This window comes from Sinohyriopsis cumingii, chromosome 7, assembly GCF_028554795.1.
Source record: "Sinohyriopsis cumingii isolate HCF-2022 chromosome 7, ASM2855479v2, whole genome shotgun sequence".
NCBI classification, from domain to species: domain Eukaryota; kingdom Metazoa; phylum Mollusca; class Bivalvia; order Unionida; family Unionidae; genus Sinohyriopsis; species Sinohyriopsis cumingii.
In genome coordinates, this window is record NC_142967.1 from 99792453 (window position 1) to 99803707 (window position 11255).

The 11255-nt window shown below is 34.4% G+C and overlaps 1 protein-coding gene across 1 annotated transcript in view; it reads right to left on the bottom strand.

Annotated features, from left to right (window-relative positions):
* LOC149795803 (uncharacterized) overlaps positions 1-8648 on the bottom strand; it is a 54451-nt gene extending 45803 nt beyond the window's left edge. Inside the window, exons 1-5 of the mRNA XM_089963857.1 lie at positions 8570-8648; positions 7585-7821; positions 6662-6802; positions 5137-5232; positions 780-2228 (exon numbers count right to left, since the gene is read on the bottom strand). Of these exons, the coding sequence (XP_089819983.1) occupies positions 780-2228; positions 5137-5232; positions 6662-6802; positions 7585-7821; positions 8570-8648 (2002 nt within the window). The remainder of the gene's footprint in view (positions 1-779; positions 2229-5136; positions 5233-6661; positions 6803-7584; positions 7822-8569) is intronic.
* Between the last annotated feature and the right edge of the window lie 2607 nt (positions 8649-11255).

Below are 11255 nucleotides of genomic sequence, written 5' to 3' on the forward strand. Positions count from 1 at the left end.
TGGACTTTGAACCTAATGGTGTTGGGGACAGGTCCATGGACAAGATCTCCTCATCCAGCTACTCATGGGAGGTGTCTATGGAGCTGCTTCCACATCAAACTCATTTGAGTCAACAAGAATAGATAGGCCATCATCATTTAGTACAATCCATACAGGGGAATGACTAGGCATCACTATGTTCCTCAGAGGCAAAGGTAACATAGGAGCACTCTGCACCACTGCCCATAACTCATCAGTGATTAGTGACTCTGTGTGTACTAAAAGCTCCAAAGAGAAGATGAAACAATGTGCCTTTCCAGGATGGTATAGATGATGACATGTCTCCAGCCTTCCTTGTTGACACCACCTGATGCCTTCCCTCCCTTCAGAACAATTCTACAAGTAGTTCAAAAAGTAAGAACCACCAATGCTCAGCTTATTTTGATACACGACATGTGGCTTGAATAATCGTGGCTCAGCGATCTTCTCAACCTGCTGATAGACATGTGCAGGACATTACTCCAGAGAAGGGATCTTTCTCTTTCTGCACAGGATCTCTCTTCTATACAACAGCCTACAGGTTCTCCACCGTCATGATAAGCTCATCTCAAACAATCTCTCCTTTTTTTTTTAGTCCAGCATAATTGCTGTATCTATGTTGTTACTTACCTTAACAGCTCTATATCTTTACTGAACCTAATTACAAAACATTTGTTTTACCTTATATTCAAAGGAATGGGAGGAACTGGATACTTAAAAGCATCTATGAATAGAAATATATTAAATTTGTGTGCACTTACTAGACTTTTTTGTATCTTTAATCTTGCCAATGCCATCTGAGTTTGGTTTCACTTTGTTCTCAGGTTTGATTATCCCAATGCCATCTGAGCTTATTTTAACTTTGATCTCAGGTTGGATCATTACCTCCAGCTGGTCAAAGTTAACATTAGGCACACTCTTTATATCTTCAGGATATTTTGTTTTCTGCTCAGATGTATCATCTCTCTTTGCTGGCAGTGAGTCTTCTGTTTTTCTTTGATTCTCACTGGTTTTGTACTCAGATTGGTCGACTAACTGTCCATGTCTTTTAGGATGTGTCTTGGTAACACAAGCCATTTCAACATGGTCTGTTTTAATACCGATAATTTCCTGAACCACTGCATCAACACTTTCAAATATGTCATCTGCACTAGTCAAAATTAAACCTGTAGGAGAGTAATTAATTACAATTTTCCCCTTGTGCTTCTTCATCAACTCTTCTAAGGACCTGGCGATTGTAGGGTTACACAATGATTGGTCTTTTGTCAATGGATATATTTTTTCTTTGATGAAAGCTTTGATAAATTTATCCATATCCTTTTCTTGTTCCAACTTCTTAGAAAACAGATGCATTTTCTTGGTCTGATGATTTGGTATCCAAACAAAAGGAAGTTTTATGACTGAATTATCAATATAGTCACACATTTCTGGATAAGCAAAAATGTCAAATTGGCAACCTGGAAAGAAAATATCTTCCTGAACTTCTGCATGTGCAGTTGCTAAGAGCTCCATAAGATGTTTTGCAGCAGCACTGGATTGGTCTCTTGGACCTTTCAACATAATGTTAGATTTAGCTTCATCAGGTGTCATAGTCAGGTTGGGAAACTTCTCACTCATTTCCTGAAGATAACCAAACTTTTTCAGCACCTTGTGCCACATAGGGTCAATCAAAACTACATTCCAATAATTTTCAAAACGATCCTGAATAGCATTTTTTATTGTTGTTACAACTTTAAGAATAGATGCTTTCTCTTTCTCTGTACACACAACACACACAGCATCAGGTTCCTGCTCACCAACCAATTCAATCCAAGCACTGTCCATTTCTTTTGTTTGCTTAATTGTCTGCAGAACATCCTCTAGCATTCTATGATCAACTAGGAAGATATCAAAGAATAATGACTGCTGTGCACATGCAAACACTGCGTCCAATGCACCCGTTATACAATCCATCATTTCTGACTCTTCTTCAAAATTCTCATGAAAGATTTCAAATATAAACAAATCATCATTATCACCCGGCACTGTCACTGAACAGCCATATTTCTTTAGAATGTCATCTAACATCTGTTGTCCTTGTTTTGTTTTTGTAAAAAAGTTCCAAAATACATGGAAATTCCAGCTGCAAGGTAATTCTTTTATAATTTTGATAATCATTCTTTCAGAAGCCCTCTTATACTTGATCCAGAGTGGAAGTACACAGTTCTTACCTGCAATTAAGTTTTGCAATATATTAAGGAAATAAAGAAAACTCATTAAAATGCATCAATCTCATCAAACATATCACAATTCTTTCATGGAAGTCTTTGCTTTGCAACAAGAGCATTATGAATGGCACAATATATGCCCAATGCTTAGATAACTGAAATATTTTGCACATAAACAATATTCCTTCTTTTAGTTAGAATGACCTTGCTCTTTAACCTTTTGACTTAGATGTTGCTTAGTTTCTTCCTTACCCAAAGTACAATCCATTCATAAAATAGGCACCAGGTCTGTGATGTAGAACTACTGTTACACAGCAAACCACTTTCCGGTTTCCATAAATGACCTTAACCTGTGAGTGTTTCATCCCAAAATCAACTGCCTTCCTCAGTACCCCCATCCCACAATGTTTGGTATCCAGAACATTTGGTTGAGATATCTCATGTAAAACTAGTGTTATTGTGCACAAATATTTTTTATTATTATTTTGGTCTTAGTTACCTTGTCCTTCCATCTTTGGATGCCAAACTAAAAGGATATTCCTTGCACTATGTGCAAGTAACCACAGATAAGGGAGAACTCCAGTTTTGGTGCAGACACCAGATTCCTTCTTCCAGTCTTTGACCTTGACCTCTGACCTTTTGAAACAGTAATCAACAGGGCTCTTCCTTAACTAAAGTACAAGTCATCCAGAATGTTTGGTAAATTTTGAAAGTGGAGAATCTGATTTATTGTGTCAAACTATTCTTTTTTTCAGTCACAGTTTCCAAACTTAGTTTTTTTTAGTTCATACAACTGAAAGTATTCTAACTTACCCAAGTGAAAGCCAATTACAAAGTTTAATAACTATAGTTATTATGCAGAATCCAAATTGTTAACAGGCAGAGAGACAGACAGACAATATCATAACATAATATTCTCCTTTTGTTGGGCATACCAAAATAACCAATCATAGCACAGGAACATTATTTTAAAAGATATTTCAAATTTCCACTATAAAACCATTCATGCTCTACATATAAGAATATTCTAAATTTTACAAACTAATTGATCTATCCAGGGACATTTGATTGGTTTTGGTCTGGTGCTGTACGGCAGTGCAACACAAGTTGGATATTTAGTGCTGAGGAAATTGGAGTGAAGTGTCTTCCCCAAGGATACACCATGGTAGCTGACTCATACTGTTCCAGTGGTAGGACTTTGAACCTGCACCCATTTGGTCTGAGTCCACCACACAAAACATTCAGCCACTGCTGTTCCAGTGGCAGGACTTTGAACCTGCACCCATTTGGTCTGAGTCCACCACACAAAACATTCAGCCACTGCTGTTCCAGGACATTATATAACATTCATCCTAGAAATGTGAATTTACGAAGATGACAATGTTGAAGTTAGTACTAACAATATTTTGTTGGATAGCAATTTCTGTTAACCTTTTCTATTTTAATTTAAAATTTATTATTGGCATGTGAGAGTGCCAAGAGAAACATCAACTTTTCTGAGATTTTTTGTGCCTTTTTATGATATCGACAAATACAATGTCAATATGAATTTTATTTAATTCTTTTAAATTGAAATTAATTAATTTTCAGTCTGAATTCAACAAAATAGATAATAGAAATAATAATTAAAAAAGAATGTATAAATAATTCTTATTTTTATGGATTGATGATACATGAATAATTTGAGAGTATGAACAAATTAAAGTCAAAATTACAACTAATGTATTTTAATAAAATCAACCAGACCAATCTCCTTGATATAGCTTATCTCAATCACAGAACCCTCACTAATCTCTTACAAAGATATAGCTTATCTAATTCATAGAGTCCTGGCTTAAATATAGTTTATCAGCCCCGACTAATCTCATAAATACAGCTTATCTAAATCATAGAGCCATGAGTACTCTCCTATATATAGCTTATCTAAATCATAGAGCCATGAGAAATCTCATATATATAGCTTATCTAAATCATAGAGCCATGAGTAATCTATATATAGCTTATCTAAATCATAGAGCCATGAGTACTCTCCTATATATAGCTTATCTAAATCATAGAGCCACATTAATCCCCTTGATATAGTGTTAAGTATATTTAATTTGTATTGCTTATTAGTTTTCTTCTCCATGAATATGTTATGTATAATTCTATTTTGTCTTTTACCTTGTCCAAAATCAAGTTCATGTTGTACCTGACTAGAGACACTGATGTTTTTTATTTTGTAAACAAATAATACATTGTTAAGATTTCTCTAGGAGTGTGGGCTAAATATTAGGATCATTATCAATAAAGGTAAACATGCTTTTTGCATCTGGGTCTAGGATATTGGTAATCCCCCTTGGATAAGCTAGTTGTACCTGATGTTTACCAAATTCTTTATAATAATTTTAGTCCACGTCACATTCCACTAGACATGCACAGTTGAAGCTTTTTTGGAGCACTGGAAACTAATTAGAACTTTATTCATTAGGACTAGTGATAGATCATTTTGGACTATTTGGGATTTAATTCTCAATACTGTAACTTCTTTTTTATAAATTTTCACTTTGTATTATAGGGAAATAAATTATTTGCTGAATTTTACAAAACTTTTTGGTTTTTGCTCTTTTCTATTAGAATCGCAATAATAGCTTATGAAATCAGCCTTGACTAATCAACCACATATAGCTTATCTAAATAATAGAACCCTGTCTTATCTCCAAGATATAGCTCCTCTCAATTAGAGTCCTGACTAATTTCATTATATAGCTTATCTAAGTCACAGAACCATGACTAATCTCCTAAATATAGCTTATCTAAATCATAAAGCCTGACTAATCTCATAAAGGCCAAAATGCATCAAATCTCTGAGAAAAAAAACAAACAAAATGATGAAGAAGAAAATATGCTGCTTATTAGTTGGATAGTTTACCATCATCTTCTTGCCATTTTGTTGTTTCAACATAATTACTTCCTCTATCTGGACAACTGGAAACACTGCTAGAAGTCTCGGCTTTCAATGGGTTTTCTGAAATTTACATGTAAACATAGAATTATGATTTCATTTTCAAAACTGAAACAAACCAAAGATATCTGCAGTGTTTTTTACAGACTGGCATATGTTGCTTTGAACAATTCTTCACAAAGGAATATCAAGCTGAATGCAATGGTCCCCATGAGAACAGTCTCATATGCAATGTGCATACTATCACGTTTTTACATGCAAGGCACATAATTGATATTAGAGTATATTAGCTCATTAACCCCTGACACAAACAGCTAGGCATTACCCTACAGCATACATGCAGAGATCACCTAGAGCATTGTTAGCCTTACCAGTGCCAGTATCCCTGAGACTCACAAACAGTGCTTAACTTGCTCAATTTTTTTTACTGATGGGGCTATTTGCAACAAATTAGTTGCATTTTGCTTTGTGTTCTTTCAGCTAAGGTAATATTTGTCACAGATGTTCTCAATAAAATTATGTACATAATGGTATAAATTTCATGCGACATTCAGGAATAAAATGAAAGCATAAAGGTAAAAATAAATGATGTACTTACCAATCTGCTTCTCATGTCATTAATAATTCATAAAATTTATTATAAATTCATGCCGAGTAATTTAAACCTTCAACACATGAAAAAATGATAGAAATACCAATTCTGTCTCTTGTGACCTTTAACATTGTGTAAAAACTGAACAGACAGTCATATGGTTTTTGCCCAGTATATGCCTTTCTTCTTTAGAAATCTCTTTTGAAGATTTAAAAATTAACAAAACACTTTGAACAAACTCAGAATTATGTAGACTCATGCTAACTAAATTCATTTTCCCAAACATTTTTTGCCGATTCTTCAAATATTCTAGAACATTCTCCATCAGAGTCTGTAGGATAACTTTCTAGTCCATTTTTTTTATTATTTTGCTTCATTTTCAAATTTAATTCTACTATATCTGGCTCTATCAATGTCAAATTCTTTATCGTCAGTACTGCAGTGTTTCCTGTATCTATGCAAGCTAAAACTTGATTGGTTTAACTGCCTGCATAATGAAGAAATGGCTTGAAGTCAAACAATAGTTGGTGCTGCACCACATTATTGTGGCACTCAGGAGAAGAGGGAGTTAAAGTATGATGCTACATTGTGGCAGCAGGGGTTAATGAGTTAAAGCACCAATCATTACAAGTTTTCATTAGGTGTTCAGATGTGCAACGATGAGGTTTATTTCAGCTACAATTCTAAAACTGATGAACTGGTAACTTATGTCACAAATTTAGTACTGTAAATTACTTAGTTGCAAACAATAAATTGTATTTAAAGTATTATCTTAAAACAAAACAGACAACAATATCAATTCTTTCAAGCATAGATTTGTTGGAGACTATCCATTATAAAAATGCACATGTATCATTATTATGGAATTTCCTTCCTATACATATTAAAGAGGAGATATACCTTTCATTTCTGGTTTATATATTTGAAGGAAGGGGTCATATCTACTTCTTGAAGATCTTTCCCCAAGACACTCATGGTGTAGATGAACTTCGATATCAGCACCATCAATCTTATGTTGCTGACTTAATACTCTGTCAATAACTAAAATAGTTTGAAATCCAGTTAACCATCAGAGAAATGATAACCAAAGTATTTTGTAGATGAAATTGTACGCAGCATTAAGTCACTATTCAGGTCTTTGTTATTCTGCATAAAAAAGTAAAAAAGGTCAATTAAAGCAAATACAAGTATGCATCAACTCCAATCTGCATGCATTTTTATTTTGCCATACCCAAGGGCACACCAATGTACCCAACCCAAGCTGATCTAATGGCAAGATTTGAACTCATATCCATTCAATCATGAGTATGGAACAATAACCACTAAGCCACAATGACTCCTAAAACATAGTGTGTATGTGTGTGTATATATATATATATATATATATATATATATATATATATATATATATATATATGTGTGTGTGTGTGTGTGTTGTCTTTTCTGCATAAAATTATACATACATTTTTGCAAAACAAATATTCTAAAAAGCTTATATAACTGAATACGTCGTAAATATGGCTTTTGATTCTTTCCTGCTCCCTTATGCAATATAATAGTATTCATATACCTCTTGCACACAATCACTGTAAAGCAGACATTATAGCATCATGGTGAAAGTAAATCCTCTAAATGGTGAAGAAACAAATGTGAAGATCTAATGGTTAGAGATGCAGGTGGATAAATGAGTCAGCCAAATGATATCTTAACAAAATATGTTTCTAAGAAAACTGATATACAGAGTCTAAGAAGATAAGAACACAAGAATTCTACATAAATGTTAAGTATCTATCTGTGCAAATGACTTATATAAATAAACTTACTATCATGATCCACAAAATAAACCAGACAGTATCTCTCTGCTGTGTTCATTTCCACCCTTTCAACTTCTCCCCCACCACTTCTTCTCCTGTTCTCGAAATACAACAAGATGACATCATGTGATGCTACAGGTGGCAAGTTCTTCACAAAGATGCAGCTGGAAATGACAACCTTTGCAACCCTAAGGAAAAATCCTTCTATTTTTGTTGTATAGCATGCTTTTCTAAGTGTGGCAAAATCTGGAAGAAAATTAAATGTAATAAACACAGTAGTTATTTTTATCTGAATGTATATCTAACTCCCAAATAAGCATGTCATTGAATGCAGATATCTGTCCGTATTGTTATAACCATCTGTAGTAATTCTTCCAGTCATAACACAATCTGTGTTCGAGTGGTACTGGCTTGAGGTGAAAAATGGGTAGAACTATGCAAGTGGTGTTGGTGCTGATCTTTGTGTACAATAAAGTCAGAAAGAGAAGATTACATAGGTGAAAGACGAAATATATGTTATAAATAAATAAAGTACAAATTATGTTTTACCCTTTATTATCTTCTCTTTTTCTCCTATTTACCTCATCACAATTTCATTTACATACAACAATACTGATTTTAACTCATGATTGCAAAGCTTCATAAAATGCGGCTTTCAAAATACAACAGTTTCATGTGTGTTTAAATATATTTTCTTATTATAATCATTATATTCTTCATTAAAAAAAATTAAAATGAATAATATTGTTTATATTAACAGGATGAAATCCACTATGTGGAGCTCTTTGTACTGCATAAAGCCCAGATTTTTAAAGCTTCCAAATCCCGTCAAACCAGATTTATAAATGTTATTAAAGAAATACAACCTATTTAGCGTGACACAATGTGAACCAAGCAATTGCTACGCTTCTTTAAAAACCTTCTATCAATTTCTTTAAAGTCTAATGTAACTGGAAAAAAAAAATAGTGCACATTCTGCACATGTAAGTTTTACACATGTCCAGTTCCATCCTGATTCCATCTACACCACCTCTTCGACCTACACAGCCGCACTGTGTCAAAATTAGATTCATATAAACGTAGCACTAAGCAAAGGAGAAACCGTGCGTAAAAGTGACTTTTAATGATTAATTTAAGAACTTCAAGATGCGCATGGGGACAATATTAGGACGGTCTCCTTTACATTGATGTAAGTTATCAGTGCATGAACGCACCAACGGTATGTGCAAAGCACAGAAGTTGCGGGTTCGAACCCCGACCGAGTCTTACCAAAGACTTATTTTAAAAAATGGTACTAGCAGCTGCCTCGCTTGGCGCTCATCATTAAGAAGTTAGTGTTAGGACTGGTCAGCCTAGTGTCAAGATAATACGCCTGTGTGGGACATAAACCACATGTCTGCTGCATGATGCCCCATGATGCCCCAGACATCAATATAACCTGCTACATTACAGACATCATATTGATATGACTCAGATTGCTAAAGCAACGTTAAAAATCCAAAACACGCCGACTGATTCGGATAAAAATCAAGCTGATTCGAACCATATAATGAGGTGATTTTAAACCATTTGAAATATTAAGTTTCATCTTATATTTCAAGGTGACATTTACAATTTTATCTCTCTCTCTCTCTCTCTCTCTCTCTCTCTCTCTCTCTCAGCACAACGGGGGTGGGTTGGAGAGGGGTGATATCCGGCGCTGCAAAATATTTGACAGGTCGGGTACAAGTTTGTATATCGGATACGCTCTCGGGCGCGCTGAGAGTTTGACACGCATTCGTCCAAGCGTAGCAAAAAAGATGGCTTCTTCTCCCGACCAAGTGAAATTAATTAGAAAGTTATAATTCAAGGTATACCATTAATTAAGCATTTGAGATTTACTATCTCCTTCTGTAAAATCATTTAAATAATAAGTTTTATATAAATGCGAACGTCGAGGGAATAGATTTGATATTCGATGAGATATCAAAACTCGAGGGAAGTTGCTCCATTCGTCATCCAAATATTACAGCTGGTCACAACAGGGTGATCCCCGACCGTCAATGTGGTTGCTATTCCAGTTACATCAAGTCCCGCCGTGGCCGCGTATCCTATGCCACATGCGACGTCAGTGACTCCACTTACACATTTATATTGCTAAAGTATTAATTTGCGCTTGTCGATTTATCGTTCACAATATGCGTCCTTGATTGTATTAGTATCACATCTGTTGAGGGTCCATTATAAATCTTACACTGATATCCTAATTATTGATCTGTAGGGAATCGAGCGATTATGTATAAAAGTTCAATAACGTAAACATGGTCTGCTTGAGGTAGACCTTTGTCATCTAGAGCTAATTTCAATATAGTTTTTAACCAAATTGATTGTCCGTTCCGATCATGTCCAGAGGTCTTTCGAGAGTTATTATTCCTCCGCTGGACTCAACGGTGGTGTATTTTCCTAGGTGACGCTGGACATAAACGATAAATTTTGTGGCAGTTTATGGAAATGTCTAGCACTGGGGCATCATTCTGCAGACGTGTAGTATCGTGTCCCATCAAGTCACATTATCCTGATACCATGCCGACCATTACTAACACTAACTTCTTAATGCTGAGCACATAGCAAGGCAGCTACTAGTACCTTTCCTGCATGTCTTTGATATGACTCAGATATGGTTCAAACCTGCGATCCCCCATATCTAAGGTGAATGCTCTAACCACCTGGTCCACCTGAGTGGTTTAATTTGTATTTCATATGAGTTTGTGTGTCAAGAGAAGCATAGTTACACTTTGTTATTTACATGTACATTTATATGGGTAAATGACAGAACAATAAGGCAATGTTAATGTATTGTGAATCAAGTTGTAAAGTATCATGTAGTGAGAGAGTGACCATTATACATAGCTGATAAAGTACTTGATATAGCTTTAACAGAACAATAGTTACACACTATGTTTGAAACCAGTCTAAAACTGAATGCAAATTTTTGAAGGATAACAGCTGCATATCAGATCTTACATGTTTTATTTTTAATGAAAATTTGGCAAATATTGATTTTACTGGACAATGTTCTTATAAGTGTTGTATTTTGTCTACATTATTCATCTTATTATTGTAGCTCAAACTAAATATGTTATGTTTCTAACAACCAAACTGTTTCCAAAGGTTTCATTTTTAAATATTTCTCTAGCCAAGTGAGGGAAATAAAATCCAGGTTCTAAATGAGCAAAGACACATATTTTTTATATATTCATTTTAATTTGCCTTGATGCATGTACATATTGATTAGTTAGTATGTCGTTAATGCTATTTGTTATTCACCTGAATCAGTCAATGTTCATCATATCAGAATGTAGAAAATACTGGAGATGTGAATTTAACTTTTAAACGAATTGTTTATGAGTGGTGTTTTTAAGGCTACAAATGTTTATAATATGAGACTTTAAGACTTGTTTAAAGATTGTATTATTGGGTATTTGGGTATTGCAGGTGTTTAAATAAATATTTATAATCAACTTATAAATTAATTGTTAAAAAATTTAAGTTGAGTGTTAACTAATTACATTGTAGTTGTTAAATATTGAATGAAATAATTATGCTTGTCTCGCAAATTGTCAGTGCAATTTCAAACTAACATTGTCTGTCTCTCTAGCTACTAGTATGTGCTGAACTTCATTTACGTAGCTGCCATTCGA